The sequence below is a fragment of the Macaca fascicularis genome, chromosome 5 (genome assembly GCF_037993035.2).
Source record: "Macaca fascicularis isolate 582-1 chromosome 5, T2T-MFA8v1.1".
Taxonomy (NCBI): Eukaryota; Metazoa; Chordata; class Mammalia; order Primates; family Cercopithecidae; genus Macaca; species Macaca fascicularis.
This window is the reverse complement of record NC_088379.1, coordinates 6,728,307-6,750,344: the sequence shown is the minus strand read 5'-3', so window position 1 is coordinate 6,750,344 and position 22,038 is coordinate 6,728,307. Positions and strand designations below refer to the sequence as shown.

Genomic DNA, 22,038 nt, shown 5'->3' with positions numbered 1-22,038 from the left:
CCCCAGACCTCCACGGATACCCCTGTGGGACCCCCCAGCAGGCCCTGTGGTGGGCTCTAGGATGAGGGCAGGTGTTACAGACCCTGCTCCAAGGAGCCGGAGAAGATGGGCAGCCCACAGCTAGTTCGTCGGGTGTGGCTAGTTCCGGAAGAAAGGGAAGCTTTGGGGGCTGCAGGGCCACAGAGCAGGATCCTGATCTAAAGTAGGGGTCTGGGAAGGTTTCCGAGAGGAGGCGATATTTAAGTTTGGTGCCTCCTTACCTTCTGGATGCCCTGACCCTGGTCCTAGAGCCCTGAACCCTAGAAGCTGGGATGTTCCTGGCTGTGCAGGGACTCTGGGGGGCAGCAGGTGGCAAGACCAGGCTCCCCGACCAGCCAGCACTAAAGAAGCAATGGGCTCACCCACCTTGGCCAGTGCAGGATATGCTCATCCCATACCCACCACCACCCCTGCAGCAGCTGCACCAGGACGGACATCCCCACCCGCCCACCTGCCCGCTGCACAGCCCCCTACCCCAGGTACCGGCACTTACGCTTGGAATGCTTGTCACACAGGGCAGCTGCCCGCATGTCGCAGAGCCGCAGGGAGCCCTTGCTGCTGCTGTAGACGAAGAGGTTGCAGTGGTGCGGGTGGAACTCAGATGCTGTGATCACCTCCGTGAGGTCCTCCATGTTGGCCGGCTTGATGTCCACGATGTCTGGGAGCAGTGCGGTCAAGGAAGGGGCAGTGAAGCGCGCCCTCAATGCTCCGCCTTCCTGGAGGTTTCTGACACCTCTCCCAGGCAAAGCCATCCACCCTTGTGTCTGAACTGCCTCTCTGTTCCTGAGACCCTCAAAATGCATCCCAGCCAATGAGCTGCAGACCTGCATGGTGAACCACCTGCCGGCCACCCCTTCTAGGTGCCTGTCCACTGTCCCCATGAAGCTGGACCCACCACTTCCCTCCTGACCTGCTCCCCAACACCTGCACCCCACCCCAGTGAGGGTGCATCAGTTCCAGCCACACATAGCACTGACCTGTGGAGCCCCTCTCCTCTGCCCTCCTCCCCCTGTTGGTTGCCAAGCAGAAGGAAAAGAGCATTTATTGTGTGCCTACTGCATGCTGGGCGGTGGATGCTCTTGGTGAATGATTTCAAGTCTTCCCGGTCCCTCTTCAAATTGTGTCTGGAATTCAGTGTGTGGGCATCTGGGAGATTCCCTTCAGGCCCCCAGCACTCACTCCCCTTCTTCTGTCCGCAGTATGGAGATTCTCCTTTGGGCAAAGGTTCTTCTGGGTTTCGGGGTCGGCCCCAGCTCGGCTCTGATCTGTGCCCTCCAGCCCCCAGGAGCTGGAATACTGAAAAGGTTGGGATGCAGCTTGGTCACCGCTGCTGGGCTGGGTGGTGCAGAAAGAAGGGGCTTCTATCTGCTGCCAGGATGAGGAGAAACCCTGGAGCTTGAGGGTGGGGCAGACAGTGGAAAGAGTGCAGAGAAAGATCTGGTGATGCCATTGGAATCCTGCATCAAGCTGCACCTGAAGCCATTCCCCACAGAATGTTAAAGATGGGAGCCAATACATGTCCGCTTTTTGTTTGGAGTCACGGACTTGACTGCGTGCAAAGGCAGTATCCCTGACTGTTACACTGGAGTACAGAGAAGATGAGCAACGTGTCCGGGGTGGCCCGGGTGTGAGTGGTAAGCCTGGATTCAGCCTCACGACCTCCCCGGCCCCAGCACCTGCTCTTTTCCTGGCCCTTCCCTGCTTGCTGCCCAGCAGCAGATCAGAATCTCTTGGAGCATGCAAGGACTGGCCCCCACCGAGCCTCTCTCCGGCTTTCCAGCTTCAGATCCCACCTGTCACCCTGACAGAAAGGCCCTCTCCCGTCTCACAGCAATGAACTCGGGCTCCGGTCTCCCCGGCCCTGCATGGGGCTTTGCAGGGTCTGTTTCCTCTGACTTTTCAGGTGAATGTGAGCCCTGGAGTCGGAAGGTCTGGGGTTTGAATCCCAGCTCTGTCACCTCCTGGCTATGTGACCCTGAGCGAGTTCCCAGCTATCCGTGCCTCAGCTTCCTCATCTGTGAAATGAGTCAGCAGTATGACTTCATCGCTTTTCTGTGAAGACCATCAGAGGCAAAGCCCTTCACACATTGCCTGATGTGTTGCAAAGCTCAATGAATGTCAGTTTCCATTATTATTTTATCTCTGGAAAATCTGAAATCCATCTGCCCTCCCTCTTCCTCCACCCAAGCTGTTGTCTCTCTCAATAAGAAAGCAGTATTTGTAATCCCAGCACTTTGGGAGGCCGAGGCGGGTGGATCATGAGGTCAGGAGATCAAGACCATCCTGGCCAACATGGTAAAACCCCATCTCTACTAGAATACAAAAAAAAAAAAAAATTAGTTGGAGACAAGCCTGACCAACATGGCAAAACCCCATCTCTACTGAAAAAAAAAATTAGTGGTGGCATACGCCTGTAGTCCCAGAGGCTGAGGCAGGGGAATCACTTGAACCCAGGAGGTGGAGGTTGCAGTGAGCCGAGATTGCGCCATTATATTCCAGCCTGGTGACAGGGTAAGACTGTCAGAAAAAAAAAAAAAGGCAAGCAAGAAAGCAGTATTCTCAAGCCTGTAATCCCAGCACTTTGGGAGGCCAAGATGGGCGGATCACGAGGTCAGGAGATCGAGACCATCCTGGCTAACCCGGTGAAACCCCGTCTCTACTAAAAAATACAAAAAACTAGCCGGGTGAGGTGGCGGGTGCCTGTAGTCCTAGCTACTCGGGAGGCTGAGGCAGGAGAATGGCGTAAACCCGGGAGGCGGAGCTTGCAGTGAGCTGAGATCCGGCCACTGCACTCCAGCCTGGGCTACAGAGCGAGACTCCGTCTCAAAAAAAAAAAAAAAAAAGAAAAAAAAAGAAAGCAGTATTTTCCGACCTCTCTAAACACGAGGGTTTATAAAATGCCAGGAAAAAATAATGGCTGATCTGTGCAGTCAGAAAGCACTTACAAGGGTCTCTGTGCTCGTGCTCAAATCTTGCTTCCCGGAAGCACATCATTAACCAGAAACTGAGAATCACATAAAAATAAAGAGGGAAAAACGAGTTGTCATCACTGCCTGGCTGGTTTCCCAGGAAACTACAGTTTTCCAGTATGAAAAGAAGCAGTGATTAAATAATGAAAAATGATACTGAAGGCCAAGGGAGAAAACAGCCCTCCTCCTGCCACGCTGATTTCACCAGCGCCCGCCCGGCAGCCCTGCCCTCGCGGGCCAAACGCCTCCCATGGCTTTCCAGCACATGCTACCCGCTCAGGCAGCTCTCAGGTCCTTACTGAACTTCACTAAAATGGGATCCAGAGAAAAAGTGCGGCCACTGAGGAAATGTCACACACATTCACAGCCCATGGAAATGTCACAGCCCATGGATAATGTGCACTAGAGGCAGGGCAGACAGGGGCTAAATTGTCTCTGCACACCCTGAGACACACAGAAGCCACGGGAGGCTTGGCAGCAACAGAAGTGCCCGGGAATGCGGGTCCCGCGTGAGTTCTGCTGTGTCATCAGGACACGCGTTCTCGCTGTATTTCCTGGGGTTATAACTCATGGGGCACAGTGGGTACGGGAGGACTCGGTGGGATGAAGTCAAATGCTGACACACAGGGCGTTCCTTGAATATTCCAGGTTCTCTCCCAGGGGAGTCCTCTCCCTCGGCCTTTCAGGACCCAGAGTGGCCAGCGGCTTGTTGCTTCTGCCAATGAACAGACAAGTGAGGCATGTTACTTCCAGGCTGAAGTTTTGAGAGCCAGCACGTGGTCTGCTGTGATACCATTCCCTCTGCAGTGAGATCGCACCGAAGCCAGCCTGTGACAGACACATTTGCAGTGTGAGTGGGAGGTTTGAAGTCGGTGTTTGAAGCCTCAGAGATCTTCAGGTTGTTTGCTACCACTGCAAAACCTGCGCCCCCCGACAGGTTCAGTGTCCACCCAAACGCTCCTTCCTTTCCCACCTGGGAATGTTTCAGAACTTTTCAAAGTATGTAGGAGGCCAGGCGCCATGGCTCACACCTGTAATCCCAGCACTTTGGGAGGCTGAGGCGGGCAGGTCACCTGAGCTCAGGAGTTCAAGACCAGCCTAACCAACATGCCAAACCCTGTCTCTACTAAAAATACAAAAAAAATTAGCCAGGCGTGGTGGTGTGTGCCTGAAATCCCAGCTACTTGGGAGGCTGAGGCAGCAGAATTAATTGCTTGACCTGGGAGGCAGAGGTTACCCACTCCAGGCTGGGTAACAGAGCAAGACTCCATCTCAAAAATAAATAAATAAATTAAGTAAGTAAGTAATAAAAGGACGCAGGGCTCCACTACATCTCTAGCCCTGTGGCAAACATACCCGAGCCACAGCAACCCAGGGCCGGCTGATGGGCACGGACACTCAATCGAGCACCCCATGTATAGGCTGGGGACACAGAGTCCCCAAAGGCAAAGGGATCGAGGGCCTGACTTTGGGGAGAGAAAGTCCCCCAAACCTGGGTCCCACCAACAGCCCAGGACCATGGGGGAGCCATCACAGGGGAATCTCTCCTGCTGTTTCTCTCTGTCTTTGGATAGGGTGGCTGGTGTGAAACAATCATGTGAGACACAGAGGCCCTGCATCCACATCACCCCGCAGAAGGAGCAAAATCACTGTCATGGCAGGTCCCCCACAACAGGGTCCCCAAGGTAAGAGCTCCCTGGGGAGGCAAGCAGTCCCGACCCTCTGAATTCCAGGGCCCAGAGCCGTGCCCAGAACCTCTGGGCAGCACAGCACCCTCCAGGGTGTGGGCACTGGGCTGGGTCCATGCTCACCCGGTCCCTGAGACCACCTCTCCAAGACTTTGGCTCAGGTGGCCATAGGACCTACCCAGGCCTGCAGCCCAGCCCTTTGCAAAAGGAATTAATTACGGAATGGGGCGGTCCCTGTTGGCGCTCCCTCAATCCGTCATAACACAGGGGCCTGAAGATGGACTCCTGACAAGGGAAGTAGCTGTGGGAGAAGCCTTCGGGGCACAAGAATTACGCCCAAACTCAGCTACCGCGAACACACCTTTTTGCCTCACATCGTGGCCCCCCATGTGTAGACTTTGAAGCATTTGGCCCTGTGACTACACTCGGCAGCTTTAACTTCGGCAGGACCAGCACCAGGTCAGAAGCTGGGGACCCCCAGCTGGGCATCTGGTCTTGGCTCTCATTGGGACATCATTTCCATTCTGCAAGCCTCGGTTTCCCCATCTGCAAAATGAGGGTCTGGGCCCTTTCCTTTCCAGGACTAACTGCAGGTGGCCCCACCCCTGCTTCATGATAGCCGCCTAAATCCTACTTGAAAAACTGCTTCACAAGGTTCATTTCAGGACTGGCGTCCCTTAGCAAAGAGCATAATTAGGCTCATTTAAGAGTCCCCCTTCCCCTGGCAAAGCGGCTTGAATTATTCACCTTCTGTTCTTCCACCTAATTCCACTCCAACTGTCTGGTGGCCTTTTGTTTCACTTCCAGTCACACTCTAGCAGCTAAGAGTCATTTTCCCTGCAGGAAAAGTTTGTCAGACACAGGTAGGAATTCCAGAGAGCGGAGCAAGTTACGCAGAGAGGATGAAAAGCAGAGAAGGTAAAATCGCTCTTCAATCCCATATGCCTCAACTGAGCACAGACTATCTTTCTCCAGTGCGGTGGGTTGAAGAGTGGCCCCCACAAATACGTTAGCATAGTATATGTCCACACATCCTAATCCCCAGACACTGTGGAGTGTGATCTCATTTGGGAAAAGGGTCTTTGAAGATGTAGTTGAAGATCTTGAGATGAGATCACCCTGGATTACCCAAGTGGGCTCTAAATGCAATGACAAGTGACCTTCTAAGAAACAGAAGAGGAGACACCAGAGGAGAAGGCCACGTGGAGACAAATGCAGAGATGGGAGCGATGGCTATAGGAACACCTGGAGCCCCGGAGCTGGAGGAGACAAGGAAGGCTCCTCCCCTAGAGCCTTCAGAAAGAGCATGGCCCCGCCAACACCTGGACCCTCCCCTAGAGCCTTCAGAAAGAGCATGGCCCCGCCAACACCTGGACTGAGAACTTGTGGCCCCTAGGACGGTGAGAATATATCTGTTGTTCAAAGCCATGACATTTATGGCAATTTGCTACAGCAGCCACAGGATACTAACTCACCCAAGGTGCCTCCTGGGAGTTGGGAAATAAGAGCAGACACAACGCCAGTGCCATGGGCGCCTGCACAGCCACCCACACCGACAGCCCCCCACACCGACAGCCCCCCACACTGACAGCCCCCCACACCGACAGCCCCCCACACCGACAGCCCCCCACACCGACAGCCCCCCCACGCCGACAGCCCCCCACACCGACAGCCCCCATACCGACATCCCCCCACGCCGACAGCCACCCACGCCGACATCCCCCCACACCGACAGCCCTCCACACTGACAGTCACCCACACCGACAGCCCCCCACACCGACAGCCCCCCACACCGACAGCCCCCTATACCGACATCCCCCCACACCGACAGCCACCCACACCGACATCCCCCCACACTGACAGCCCCCCCCACACTGACAGCCCCCCACACCGACAGCACCCATACCGACAGCCCCTCACACCGACAGCTCCCCACACCGACAGCCCCCCACACTGACAGTCACCCACACCGACAGCCCCCCACACCGACAACCTCCCACACCGACAGCCCCCCCACACCGACAGCCCCCCACACCGACAGCCCCCCTAACACCGACAGCCACCCACACCGACAGCCCCCCCACACCGACAGCCCCCCACACCGACAGCCCCCCACACTGACAGCCCCCCACACCGACAGCCCCCCACACTGACAGCCCCCCACACCGACAGCCCCCCACACCGACAGCCCCCCAACACTGACAGCCACCCACACCGACAGCCCCCCCACACCGACAGCCCCCCACGCCGACAGCCCACCCACGCCGACAGTCACCCACACCGACAGCCCCCCACGCCGACAGCCACGCACACCGACAGCCCCCCACGCCGACAGCCACGCACACCGACAGCCCCCCACACCGACAGCCACCCACACCGACAGCCCCCCACACCGACAGCCCCCCCACACCGACAGCCCTCCACACCGACAGCCCCCCACACCGACAGCCCGCACACCGACAGCCCCCCACACCGACAGCCCCCACACCGACAGTCACCCACACCGACAGCCCCCCACACCGACAGCCCCCACACCGACAGCCCCCCACACCGACAGCCCCCACACCGACAGCCCCCACACCGACAGCCACCCACACCGACAGCCCCCCGACATCAATAGCCAGCCACACTGACAGCCCCCTACACCGACAGCCCCCCACACTGACAGCCACCCACACCGACAGCCCCCTACACCGACAGCCCCCCACACTGACAGCCACCCACACCGACAGCCCCCCACACCGACAGCCCCCCACACCAACTACCCCCCACACCGACAGCCCCCCACACCGACAGCCCCCCCCCCACATCGCTCGTTCTCTAGAACTCCCCATTTCCCCATCCCCAGCCCTGGGACACCAAGGCAGGCATCAGGAGAGCTTCTTCCTCATTCTAAGCCCTTCCCTTGTCCAGCCAGTCTTCAGGTCCCGGGGCTCCTCCACCTGAAGCCCCTTCTGCTCTGCCCCTCAGCCCAGGCCATCGGCATCTCTGTCCCCATGGAGATCTGTGCCCAAGCTCAGCTAGAGTGAACTTCTGCAAACAGCTGCGGGACTCCCTACCACCCTGTGTGGCGGCCTCTCCCACTCCACGGAGGAGGTCAGACTTGCCCAGCCTGCTGCCCCTGCCTGCTCTTCCTCAGTCTCACCTTGGCCGCTTCTCCCTCCTTACCCGCCAACCATATCCAGCAGTTCAACGTTGCCGGAACATTCCAAGTCTCTGCCTGAACACCAAGGCGAGGCCCTACCCATCTGCTCATCCTCAGGATCACCATGCTGTGCATGTGCCCATCTCTCCCGCCCTGCAGGAGGCTCCAGGGCTGGCTCCCCCACCTGATTCACCTCTGTGCCCCCACACACCTCACACACGACCTGCCCAGAGCTGGTGCCTGGGACATGTTCACTGCGTGACTGATCTGTGGACAAATATTAGATGAGGAGACGACTCTGAACCTTTCCCTGGGAACAGCCCTTCCAATTTAGAAACTCTGTCCACAGTCATTTGCCCCCACCCCCAACCCAACACACACTGACAGGGTGCAGAAGGCAGCTGGTGCGCCGCTTTTGCTTTCTTTAGGTCCAGAGACAGGCTCGGAGGGTTCCACAGTCAGTGAGCAGCAGAGCTGATACCTGAGCCAGGGTACATGATCGCGAATCCTGCTTGGGTTCCTCCGCCCACAGTCCCCCACAGCCAGGTCCCATTGCACCTTAGAAGAAGCTGCAGGTTGTGCACATGGAGGTGTCCGGTCAGCCTGGGGCGTGATGGGCACATTCCCAAGCAGGGTCCTCACACGCATGCCCTTCAGATCTCTGCCTGAATGCTCCTTAACAAAGTAACCTCCTATAAATCTCCTCTGCCCCTCAAAATAAACATTTATTTTACCTTGCTTAATTATAGATTTTCTGCTTTCTCTTTTTGCAAGCATTAATCACTGCTTATCACATTATTGGCCTGTTTGTTGCTGTCTGCCCCCAGTGAGGGCAGGGACCTGCCTGTCAGGATTGCCACTGTACCTTCAATGCCTGGCACACAGTAGGTGCTTAGTAAGTAGTTGCTGACTGAATGAATGAATGAATCAGTCCATTGTGGTCCCCTCTGATCAGGGCCCAGGGGCGAGAGGTTGCAAACCATCTCAAGGGGAAGCAGAGATAAGAGGCTTGGTCAAGGAGGCTTCAGGGTGTGAGGGGTTTTTTAGGAGTGGATCGTCACTGACAAAGGCCATTCAAAGGGGCCGTCCCCCTGCAGCGTGTTGAAAGTATTGCTGCTGTGGTACAAATGCAAGAGCACTGTGCTGGCTGGGCATGGTGGTTCACGCCTGTAATCACAGCACTTTGGGAGGTCGAGGTGGGAGGATCACTTGAGGTCAGGAGTTCGAGACCAGCCTAGCCAACATGGTGAAACCCTGTCTCTACTAAAACTACAAAAAAAAAAAAAATTAGCTGGGCATGGTGGTAGGCGCCAGTAATCCCAGCTACTCAGGAGGCTGAGGCAGAAGAATCACTTGAACCTGGGAGGCGGAGGTTGCAGTGAGCTGAGATCATGCCACTGCCCTCCAGTCTAGGCGACAGAGTGAGACTCCATCTGGAAAAAATAAAGAGAGAGCGCTGTGGTCTGGGAAGCCCATCACACGTGCTGCTGGTCCAGCGAAGTCCATCAGGAAGAACGGGTTTCTACACCGCTTCCTCTGGTCTCCACTGCACTCTGCTCCAAGGCCCACGAGCGGGATCTTTTTAGGTTGCAAATACTGGCTGGCTTGCTTGTGTCATTCACCTGACTGTGGGCAAAGTCGTTCTCCTGTTTATATCCCCCAAACCCCAGCCAGGCACCTGGTATCTGCCGCAGCTAACACGTGCAGCAGGCTGGCTGCACGGGACTAGCTTTGCATCTGTGGCTCATCCAATCCCCTCTGCCTTCTGTGAGTGAGGTGTGCCCCTTCTACATTGGAAACAGAGGCTCGGCGAGGAGAAGCTAACTGCTCAGGGACAAGGAGAGAAGGGTCAGACCAGGGCTGGGACTCAGTTGGGCTTGAGTCTTCCACACACCCTCTGTGGCTCCAGAGTGCGATCCCTGCCCCATGACGATCTGGGGGTGGCTCCAGCTCTGTTGTTTGCTAGCTATGTATCCTTGGACAAGTTTCTGAACCTCTCTGTGCCTCAGTTTCCCTAACTTCAGAAGAGCAAATGCACTCCGCAGCTACCAGGTGAGGATGGGGTAAGGTAGTCTACATGAAGCGCTGAGAACAGGACCAGGCTCAGAGTGGGTGCTCTGTAGGTGAGCTGCTGAGAAGGTCTGCCAGATGACAGGCCTGTTCTGCCTGGCTGCCAGGGACCCCGGGTCCAAGCCTCAAATCTGCCCTTCATCTGCTGTGGAGCCTCAGGCCAGTCTCTCAGCATCTCTGGACTCTGTGTCATCTGAGGCGCAGGGAGCAGGAGGAGAAACGCACCTGCAGCCATAGGCATGAGACAGGGACAGTGAGGTCCTGGGCAAGGAGGGGCTGTCAGGTCCCTGGAGGGGCCCGGGGACCTGGCAGTTGTCTGGCTCCAGCCCCCCATGTCTTGAAATGAACTCCCTTTTCCTTCCAGTGGCCGAGAGCAAACATTCACAGGTGTTGGCAAGTATTTTCTGCAAAGAGCCAGAAAGTCAATATTTCAGGCCCAGCGAGATGTAGGATCTCTATCGAAACTGCAACGACTCAACTCTGCTGTCGTAACAGAAAACCAGCCAGAGGTGCTAGCTAAACAAAGGATGGCTATGTGCCCAGAAAGCCCCATACATGGTGGATTTGCCCTGCCACCCACAGCCCCAGGCCTAGAGGAGGGGGTGCAGTCTTGCTTGGGTCACACAGCCTCCCTTCTTTACTGCACACAGCCCCAGATTCAATGTCAGATGGAGCAAGTGCAGCCCTGGAGGGACAGGTGGGCCTATTCCGGTCCTCCATCCACAGTACAAGGAGCTCCTCACCCTGGTGGGTTGGGGTAGGGGTGCTGGGTGCCCCCAGCTGTTCAGACCACCCCTGGGAGCTCAGAGCCTACACCTGGGGGAGTCAGCAAAACGGGGTTTCTTCCACCAAAGAGTGAGGTCTGCAGCCATCCCTGCCAAGGACACAGGAGGTGTGATCCACACAGGCCTCCCGTATAGTCCTTGGGTATGCAGAGGTTTTTATGGAAACTCCTTCATCTCCCCATCAAGCTACCAATGACTCTCCACAGAATTGGAAAAAACTACTTTAAAGTTCATAGGGAACCAAAAAAGAGCCCCCATTCCCAAGACAATCCTAAGCAAAAAGAACAAAGGTAGAGGCATCATGCTACCTGACTTCAAACTATACTACAAGGCTACAGTAACCAAAACAGCATGGTACTGGTACCAAAACAGAGATATAGACCGATGGAACAGAACAAAGGCCTCAGAAATAACACCATACATATACAACCATCTGATCTTTGACAAACCTGACAAAAACAACAAATGGGGAAAGGAGTCCCTATTTAATAAATGGTGCTGGGAAAGTCGGCTAGCCATATATAGAAAGCTGAAACTGGATCCCTTCCTTACATCTTATACAAAAATTAATTCAAGATGCAATAAAGACTTAAATGTTAGACCTAAAACCATAAAAACCCTAGAAGAAAACCTAGGCAATACCATTCAGGACATAGGCCATGGGCAAGAACTTTATGACTAAAACACCAAAAGCAACGGCAATAAAAGCCAAAATAGACAAATGGGATCTAATTAAACTAAAGAACTTCTGCACAGCAAAAGAAACTACCATCAGAGTGAACAGGCAACCTACAGAATGGGAGAAAATTTTTGCAATCTACTCATCTGACAAAGGGTTAATATTCAGAATCTACAAAGAACTTAAACAAATTTACAAGAAAAAATCAAACCACCCCATCAAAAAGTGGGCAAAGGATATAAAGAGATACTTTTCAAAAGAAGACATTTATGCAGCCAACAGACACATGAAAAAATGCTCATCATCACTGGTCATCAGAGAAATGCAAATCAAAACCACAATGAGATACCATCTCACACCAGTTAGAATGGCAATCATTAAGAAATCAGGAAACAACAGGTGCTGGAGAGGATGTGGAGAAATGGGAACACTTTTACACTGTTGGTGGGACTGTAAGCTAGTTCAACCATTGTGGAAAACGGTGTGGCGATTCCTCAAGGATCTAGAACTAGAAATACCATTTGACCCAGAGATCCCATCACAGGGTATATACCCAAAGGATTATAAATCATGCTACTATAAAGACACCTGCACATGTATGATTATTGCAGCACTACTCACAATAGCAAAGACTTGGAATCAACCCAAATGTCCATCAGTAATAGACTGGATTAAGAAAATGTGGCACATACACACCATGGAATACTATGCAGCCATAAAAAAGGATGAGTTCATGTCCTTTGCAGGGACATGGATGAAGCTGGAAACCATCATTCTGAGCAAACTATCACAAGGACAGAAAACCAAACACCGCATGTTCTCACTCATAGGTGGGAACTGAACAATGAGAACACCTGGACACAGGAAAGGGAACATCACACACTGGGACCTGTTGTGGGGTGGGGGGAGGGGAGAGGGATAGCATTAGGAGATATACCTAATGTACATGACAAGTTAATGGGTGCAGCAAACCAGCATGGCACATGTATACATATGTAACAAACCTGCACGTTGTGCACATGTACCCTAGAACTTAAAGTATAATAATAAAAAAAGAGCACTTGAAATGTAGCTAGTGCCAATGTTGAAATGATAATATTTGGGGTATCTTTAGTTAAATAAATTGTATTATTACGATTTTTATTACTAAAATAATTTTATCATTAAAATTTATTTCACCTGTGAAAAAAAAAGAAACTCCTTCATCTCCTGCTACCAGAGGCACGGCCTGCTCTTCTGGAGCACAGCCACGCGAGCTCAGCCACACCAGCCCCACATGAGGCTGGAGGAGGTGGCTGCACCTCCAGGAGCCACGGCAGCCAAGCTGCACCAGTCTGTACCCCGGTCGTCCTCTCCTGTAAGATGGGCACAGGAACCAAGGGCTGCTTGCTCCTCTACGGGGCAAATCTCTGCTGACTGGAAATAAAGCCAGGTACGTGAAATGAAGAAGCATCACTGGTTCGGTCCGGCAAGGAGCTCAAGTGAGGAGCAGGTATGCAAAGCACTCCACAAACGCCAAAGCAGTGTGCAAGTACTCGTTCACATCATGATGGGCCCCAGTGGAGACCCCACAACAAGCTAATCTAAAAACCACAGCAAGTAACTGAACTTTGAGATGTGGTAATAACCCCAGAGAGCCATGCCCCACCATAGGCCAGGCAAAGAGGCCACCCCTGCAGGCAGGAACTGCCCAGGTGCCAACCCCACCCAGGAGGAGAGGGAGGCCCAGGGCCAGCAGTGATTTGCCTAGGGCCACACGGAGCCCTGGCAGTGTAAGGACTGAAATCCTGGCTCCCTAACTTCCAGTCAGCCTCCCTCCCGCAGTTCTGGAGTAAACTCATTTCCACACCATCTACAGCTTTCCCCATGGGGTCGGCACCCCAAGGACCCTGATGCCAGGCTGGCTAGACTGGCTTGTGTCCTCAGCAAGGGGGACGCTGGGTGCAGGGCAGGGATCCATGACAGAGAGGGCTGCAGCCTTGGGCTCCACCAATTTCACCGAGCACAGTGAGGCTCATCCAGATGTCTCGGCAGGAGCCTGCTCTCAGGATGGAGGAAGCTGTCGCCATGGCAACCAAGCAGCCACTGGAGTTAGGGATGGAGGCAGCCCCGCCAAGAGCCACGAAAGGCCTCCCGCATGAACTCACCAGGGATTCTGGATGTGGAGGTGCCCTAGAAGGCCTCCTGCACACGGAGGTCGTCTTGAAAAACTACTTTTTCAGCAAATCTTCTCCAAAAGAGGACCTGACTACAAACATGAGCTGCATGATGCACTCATGATGCATGAACATGCACTCAGACCGAGGCATGTCAGACCCTACAGGAGGATTCCTAGCTGCTGTAACAAAATGCCACAGACCGAGTGGCTTATCAACATGTGTTTCTCATAGCTATGGAGGCCCGAAGTCCAACAACAAGGTGTCAGCAGGGATGGCTCCTTCTGAGGCCCATCTCCTCAGCTTGAAGGGGACTGCCTTCTCCTTGTGTCCTCACATTCTCATTCCTGCGTCTTAGCATCTCTCTGTGGGTTCTAATCACCTCTTCTTATAAGACCACCAGTCAGATTGGATTAGGGTCCACCCTACCAGCCTTATTTTAACTTAATCACCCCTTTAAGGCCCTGTCTCCAAATACAGTCTCATTCTGAGGTTCTGGGAGTTAGGGTTTAACACATGAATGGGGATGGGCAGACACAATCTAGCCTGTAACAGCCTCCTTCCCTGCTCCGCTCAAAATACCTTAATGATGATGCAATTCCTCTTGGGGAGCAGAACCCAGCTTGCTGGAACCATGGGAAAGGTGCTGTTCTATTTCACCACTCACTGCACAAGCCACTGAGCCCTGCACGCTCTCTGTGTGATGGCCCATCTTCACAGCTCTGCCACGGCCCAGCTCAGGTGATTCGTAAGTGCTTAGAACAGAATCAACCAAGCTATGAAAAAGGAAGTCCTGACTTCTGAATCACAAAGCCCAGAGCCTGAAAGTCCAGCCCCACTGCCTAACATCTGTGTGACCTCTTGAAAACTCAGCCTTTCTGTGCTCTGCTTCTCTTATCTGTAGAATGGGTTGGTAACTTCTGCTTTGCAGGGCTGTAATGAGGATTTCACCAGATGACATATGTCACAGGACCCAGCACATGGCTACAGTTAAATTGAAGTTAGTTAAATTAGAATTCCCAATCAGAGTTTTCTCTCCCTCTGGGGAAAAAAGCATACGACTAAGCAGGATGCAAAAGGTACAGTGCTTGTCACCCCCTGGGAGGACTAGGAGGGTCTATGGCAAATGGCATGCCTTGGTTTCCAAGAACTGGGAGAGGGAATCCAAGGTTGGACAGAGATGGGATGTGCACCCAGGCAGCTGTACCCCCACAGCACTGAGAAGGAGCAGACCAGATGCTGCCCTGACTGCCGGGGCTCCCAGCCTGGCAGGGAAGCAGATTTAGCTCCATGATCGATCAGTGGCCTAAGAGAGACACAGGTGCTCATGTCAGAGATTTAAAATGAGACCCTGAGATGGTGTAGAGTCAGGGAAGGGTCCTCTGAAGCCCATGGTGAGTAGGAGTTATCCCAGCAGAGTCAGCAGGTGGGAAAGTGTTTGGGGTGTGTGTGTGTGTGTGTGTGTGTGTTGGAGGGGGTGAGAGGCTTGAAGAGTGGGAGTGCAAGGCTCAGAGGTGTGAGAGGCTGGGTGGCTGAGCATGAGGGAGGGAGGCAGAAAGGGCGAGAGCCAGGCTGGAGAGGATGCGGCACCAGCGGGACTTGGAGGGAGCATGGGTTCTGTCCAAAAGGAGAGGAGTTCTAAGGGTTCTAAGAGGGAGGGAGAGGCTCCAGGGTGATGGAGTGTGAGCTATGAGGGTAGAGGGGTCCTGACATGAGGCTGGAAGTGGCAGGACCCATCCTGAAGAGGGAAGCAGGCCAAGGGTCTGGGGCTCAGGACTGGGGTCAAGAGGATTTTAACAGGGAGTGAGTTCTAGAAATGCCAGGGAGGTCTGTCAGGAAGGGACAGGAGGCAGGCCAAGGTCGCACACCTCTACTATGCCACCTGCAGGGCAAACGTGAGGATCAGGAAGGGACAGGAGGCAGGCCAGGGTCACACACCTCTACTATGCCACCTGCAGGGCAAACGTGAGGATCAGGAAGGGACAGGAGGCAGGCCAGGGTTGCACACCTCTACTATGCCACCTGCAGGGCAAACATGAGGACTGCCATACAGCTACTGACAGCCATGCTCATCGCAAAATAACCTCCAATCTATCCTGCAATTGGGCCTGTCTTTCCACAGGACCTACAGCAAGAACCAAGAAATATGGCTGTCTCAACAGAGCTGGGCAGGCCATCAGAAGGACACTGGGCTCAGAGGGTCTTTCAGCAAAGGAGCCCACCTCTCAGAGCCCCTCTTCATTCTGCAGAGTTGGGACAGTGACAGCCCCCACCTGGTCAGTGGTCATGAGAGTGAAATGCAACCGGTGGCATCCTGCATTTGTTCACCCCAGCGCCAGGCAGGCTGCAACTGGGGTTGTTACCATCATGCCTGAGAGGCAGTGTAGCATGACAGTTAAGTGCATGGCTCTGCATCCAGGCGGCTTAAGTCTGAATTCCAGCCCTGGCACCCCCTTTCCCCATTTGACTTTGGGTAGATTATTGAAACTTCTTGTGGCTTTGTTTCCTCATCTGTAAAAGGGGGATATTAATAATGCCTACCACATTGTGTTGTTGCGAAAATTCAACCAGTTAACATGGGCAGTGTGCTCAGAACACCGTGTAACATAGCAAATAGTGACAGTGGGGTGGGAGGTGGAGATGCTGACCTCGACGCAGCAAGCGCTCACAACAGGTCAGCACCACGGACAGCGCCATTGCACTCAGGAAGCCCTCAGTCATGGTGGAGGCTGACTGACCAACTGCCTGGCCTTGTGAAGGCTCCAGAGCAGTTATGTGCTGGTAACTTGAACAATGCCCTCTCTTCTGGGGAGGGGAGAGATTGATTTTGTAGTGTTTGTAGATATCTGTAGAAATCCTACCACCAGGCTGGGTGCGGTCGCTCACACCTGTAATCCCAGCACTTTGGGAGGCCGAGGCGGGCAGATCACGAGGTCAGGAGATCGAGACCATCCTGGCTAACACAGTGAAACCCCGTCTCTACTAAAAATACAAAAAATTAGCTGGGTGTGGTGGCGGGCTCCTGTAGTCCCAGCTACTCGGGAGGCTGAGGAAGGAGAACGGCGTGAACCCGGGAGGCGAAGATTGCAGTGAGCCGAGATCGAGTCACTGCATTCCAGCCTGGGGGACAGAGCGAGACTCCATCTCAAAAAAAAAGAAAGAAAGAAAGAAAAGAAACAGAAAAAGAAAAGAAATACTACCACCATGGCCAAATTCAAGCTGCCAAAGAGATGCCCATGAAGCTGGATTTGGGAAGAGATGTGCACACCTGGCTGTTACAAGCCGTGTGTGACCTTGTGTCATGCCAGCAGCTAGCAAGACACAAGGTGGCACATAACCAGGTCAAGGGAGACCTGGCAAAGATAGCCCACCCGTCTAAATGAAAGCCAGCTTCAGGACACCAGTCCAGCCAAGAGAAGGGGAAACTGGTGTCCAGGAAGGTGAAGCAATCTGCCAGGGGACCACATGGCAGGCCCAGGACAGAAGCCTCAGTGCCAATGTCTTTCCATCAAGGACTTTCTAAGGAGACCAGGGTCCTCCCCACCTTACCCTAACACCCATCTCACTTTATTATGCTGGTTCCATTCTTTGAGCATCTACTCTGGACCAGGCATTACTCCAGGTAGACCAAACAAGGTCCCTGCTCTCATGAAGCCGCCAGTCCAGGAGGCAGAGTCGGGAAACGAACAGGGAATGAGGTAGAGGCCAAGTCTTAAGGGAAGGGGCTCGAGGGAGTCAGGGAGGGGAGGGACTAGTTCCGACAGACTGGTCAAGGAGGGTCTCCCTGAGAAGGTGTCCACTGAGCGGATGAGGGTGGAGAAACTTCACAGACAGAAGGAACAGCCAGTGCAAAATGACTCTGCTGCAGGAGATGGCTGGAAATATGGTGAAGAGTAGGGGCCAGGAAGGCTGAGCCAAGGGAGCAAGGGGAGAGAGGAAGAAGTGAGACAGGTAGGGGCCAGGGCCAGCTCCTGCAGGGCCTCGGAGGCCACAGAAAGGGGCGGAGTTACTCCAAGTTGGGAGAAGTTGCTGAAGGGTTCTGAGCAGGGAGTGACATGATCTTGTCATTTTTTTTTTTTCTCATGTTGTAGGAGAACAGACTGTAAGGAAACACCTGGGGAAACACAGCTAATGAAGCAATGATCCTGCAGCTCAGTGATTTGCCAGGCACTGCGCTAAAGGCTTCCCACATATTATCATAGCACCCAGTCCTCAAGCAGCCACATGGTGTCAACAGGGGCTTCTCCTCACTTTACAGGTGAGGAGCTGGGGCACAGAGAGCCCAAGTGAGCTGACCGAGGCTGCAGAATCCCTATGTCTTGGGGCCAAGGTCTGAGCTCTGGCAATCTGGCTCCTAGACCTAAGAAGGGAGGCCAGTCAGGTCACCATCATGATCAGGGTGAGACAGTGGCCTGGACACATGTGGGGGGCAGAGAGGCAGGTGGGCTCAGGGTACATTCGGATGATAGGATCACAGGACTCACTGAGGCTTGAGCAAGAAGAAGAGTATCTTCTTGCTCACCTAGAAAGTTCACCCAGGCAGCATCAGGATCCCCATTCACTCACAAAGTGCCTTTGCGCCAATTATTAAGAAAGCTCTTCCTTACAGAACTAAAAAAACAAAAAAGTCCCTTCTTCTCAAGGTGCTTTGCTTGGATCATCACCTCTTTTGGGCAGCAGACACCCCATACAACTATACTTGCAGGCCCTGCCAGAGACCCTGTCTGCCTCCCTAGCACCAATGCTCAACACAGAGCAGACTCTTGGCCAGTGCTGCTGAATGAACCAGTGAATGCACAGAACCGCGGGCAGGTAGCGGCAGAGCTGCAGTCAGAACCCAGGGGTCCAGACTCCCGGCCGTCAGCTGTACGTATCTGATGTGCTGTGAACAGAGCATTTCTGAGCAGGGCATCCCAATCTCCCTCTCTCTAAATTAGCACCATGGGCAGGATGAAGAGGCAGCCTGTAAGGTGCCCACCAGTGGGTCATGGGCTGGTGAGGGTTGCGTGTCTGCGTCGCATCAGGCCCCATACTCATCTGCCATTCTCCCTTCACAGCTCCCGGTACAGGAGACATACTCCCATGGGGTGGATGAGATAAAGGGGGTACAGAAAGACTGAGTGACTGATCAGGGTCAGTGGCAGACGCAGGGGTGGAGCCCAGGCTCGGGATCCCTTGGCCCAGCACAGAGCCTGCAAGCAGAGGGACCGTGTCTGCTCCCTCCTTTGTTCCTGGCACAGAGGACAAGCTGAGTCTTCAGGCAGGCATGGGCTGATGAGAGTTCTGAGCCTCCTGTGGTGAGTCGCTGCACCCCCTCCAGCCCACCTGGCCACGGGACCTGCTCTGTAAATGGGAATTAGAAAAATGTGCTCCAGGCCGAGGCTTGGTGCGATGCCAGTTCCCACCAGGAGAAATCACTAAGGGAGAGAAAAATCAATCGAGCTCTCTTTAAAATTCTCTGCGTGCTAAAAATAAAGCAGAGGTCCATCCACTGAGACTTCCTGTGCAATTTGTTACCTTCAAGAAGCATCAGACACAAGAAAAATCACCCAGTGCTGCATTAACAGTCTCAAAATATTGGTATTAAAGGGCGCAAGAGGTTGCTTAAACAGATGTTGAAACTGCACCGTGGAAAAAGGAGTTTTACCCATCAGAGATGCAGGGATTTTATGAGAACCAACCTTAAATATCTGAGGGGCTGTTATTTAAGAGACAAAATAAACCATCCTCTTGCTGGGCTCCAATTAGGCACCAGGCTCTTTATGGGAAAGATTTCTTTAGACCTTACAAATATCCTTATAAAAAAGAAATGTCCCATTTTGCATTCAGGGAAGCTGATGGCCCAGAAAGCTGAGCAATGGGTCTGAGCCCAGGGCCGCCAGAGCCCAAAGCCCAGGCTCCTTCTCTCGCACTTTAGGGTTTGGGGTCTCTGATTCCCCACGAGCCCAGATCAACAAGGAGGTGTCTGTATCCTAAGACCACATGGAGATGGTGAACTTCCAGCCCACTCCACCTATAACGGTTCATAAGCACCTCCTATCAAGGTACTTATGAAAGCCTACTTTCGGGGTACTTATGCCCTGAAAGCCTACCACGCAGGGCATGCAGAGAGGCCTCACCCCGGGTTCCTCATCTCAGGGCTTTCACCACAAAATGGGGGAGGCAGAAAACTCAATGGGACCAGGGGGCAGCCAAGGAGCTGCAGGCTTAGAGGGGCTCTGACCAGCCTGGGTGGTGTGGCAGGGACAGGACAGAGGCTGTCCCAGGCAGTGGGCTGTGAGATACTGCATGTGGGCAAGCAGGAGTCAGCCAGGCCAAAGAGGCAGATGGCACGGTCAGGAGAAGGGATGGCGGATGGCAGTGCTCCACCCCACCCTGCCCCACGCCAGGGACCCAGTGGCTGAAGGAGTGAGCCAGTGTGACCCGAGAGGTGGGCAGGGGCTGATCACCAAAGGCACAGGGCACTGTGGACGGGCTCAGGCTTTCTCCAGAAGCCAGAGGGGACTCCTGAGAGCTTTTAGGGGAGCTGACATGGTCAGACCAGAGGCTCCGATGGGCCAATTTCACAGCTGCGCAGAAGGTTCTGTGCAGGGCAGGGAGAGATTCGGGCAAGTGTCAGGGGAGAGTAGAGAGGGCTCAGCACCTGTCTCCATTCTGAGGGTGAGGGAGAGGGAGGAGGCTGGGAGGGCTCCTCTTGCTTGAGCCTTGGTGACTACACCGAGACAGGTCACGGAGCCACGGTATCACCAGGCTCCCTCCCTCCATCTGAGAGCCAATGACGGCATTCCAGCAGAGATGTCCTCTGAGTCACCTTTCTCATTGTCCAATGGTCAAAGCAATGCCCTCTTTTTCTCCTTTACTGAAAAACGTTTTCCTTTCTCTTGATACGGTTACTAAAAGTCAATTTTGCTGAGACGGAAAGTGTTAGTGATTGGACTCAGGAGACATGACACAGTGGAAAACTCCAGTGGGCACGGAGGACTGAACAGCGTCATCGGGCCAAGTGAGGACCCCAGACAGCAAGGGTCAAAAGGACGCGAACCCCAAGTCCAGCCCATGCCGTCCCCTGGCTCTGCGTGGGCACAGGCCTCCCGACCCTGGGTTTTTCTTGTCAGGACTAATCACAACTGTCACCCTCTGACAGCCAGAATCCATCCTACTGAGATCTGCTCAAAAGGTGTCTCAAAAATTCAGAGCAATTCCCAGCTCTGCATGGGGCCTCAGCTGCCGTTCCGGCCTCCTCCCATGTCAGAAATGAAACGCCTCCTCTCATTACTCGGCTGCTGTCAGTCCCATTGCGGCACCTGCAGCCCACAGTCCCGACACCTTCCCTGCCAAGTGAGGCTTGTCTCTGTGGTGTGAACCCTGGGTCCGTGTCTTGTCACTGCGGCAGCAGGCCATGGGGAGTCAAGCGGCAACAGGCCATGGGGAGCGCCAGGTGCACTGAGGTTCCCCAATGAATTGATCCAATCAGGGAGGTTTCCATGGCTACCACGTGCCCCTGGAGACTCCACTCAACTCCTGCCAAATGCCTAAGTTGACTGGTCAGGGCTGCCTCAAGCCCAGCTCAGAATCTTGCGCATGCTATAGACACACATTCTTCTATCGCTAAGGCCAGGGTGCTTTACATTTCGATGAATTAATACAATCATTTTCACAGAATGGGAAGTTACACAGAGATCTGACACTGAGTTACATGGCAGGGCGTGCGGCCAGGGATGTTCCCAGGATCCACTGAGGCCCCCAAACTGCCGACACTCCTCCCTTCTCACTGTCCCTCGCCTGGCTCAGATTCTTTGGTCAATAATCATTATTTTCACTCCCTTGCACACACCATCAGCTCCATATCTACATCTTCACTTGGCAAAAGCCACACCCCTGGCTCACCCTCCACCGACCTGAGGCCTGTAGCCAGCAGCAGGCGTGGCTGGAGAGAAATGTACACGGCTGTGCTGGCTGGGCCACCGACTCCCCGTAGCATCCACGGACCACCTGCTCCAAAGCCGGGTGTTTTACCAATGGTTTATCATGTGTCCACTCCTGCAGGCAGAATCTTATCTAGTTCCAGCATCACCCACGAGGCCTGGCACACAGTAGGTGCTTAATAAATACCTGCTGGTAAATGGTGTGCTCTGCAACATGTGGACAGGGCACAATCTGTGTGTTTGGGACGGGGCAGGAGGCAAGGCTCATGGTAATGGCCAGGGAGGACTTTGCAGTCCTGGGATGAACCAACCCCCTTTTCTTATTCACATCCAACTTGTTCGAATGTCCTGTGGCCACCCCGATCCAAAAAGAGTTATGATACCACCCAAATCTATGACATCTCCATCCTTACAATCTCACTCCTCCACCGCCTCCCACCATGGCCACGCTCTGGACCTGCCTCTCACTCTTTTTCCCCGGGTCTCCTTGCTGGTCCCCAGGCCGCCAGCCTTGTCAGCTAGAATCCAGTTCACCCACGACACACACCCATGGCACCTCCAAAGCTGACTAGTGACACGCCC

General features: G+C 53.9%; 1 protein-coding gene across 13 annotated transcripts in view; it reads right to left on the bottom strand.

The window, feature by feature from the left end:
* PPP2R2C (protein phosphatase 2 regulatory subunit Bgamma) overlaps positions 1 to 22,038 on the bottom strand; it is a 249,819-nt gene that overhangs the window by 25,313 nt on the left and 202,468 nt on the right. For all 13 annotated transcript variants that reach the window (XM_074039398.1, XM_045392097.3, XM_045392096.3 and 10 more), the window contains one exon: positions 533 to 697. In XM_074039398.1, coding sequence (XP_073895499.1) covers positions 533 to 697 — 165 coding nt within the window. The remainder of the gene's footprint in view (positions 1 to 532; positions 698 to 22,038) is intronic.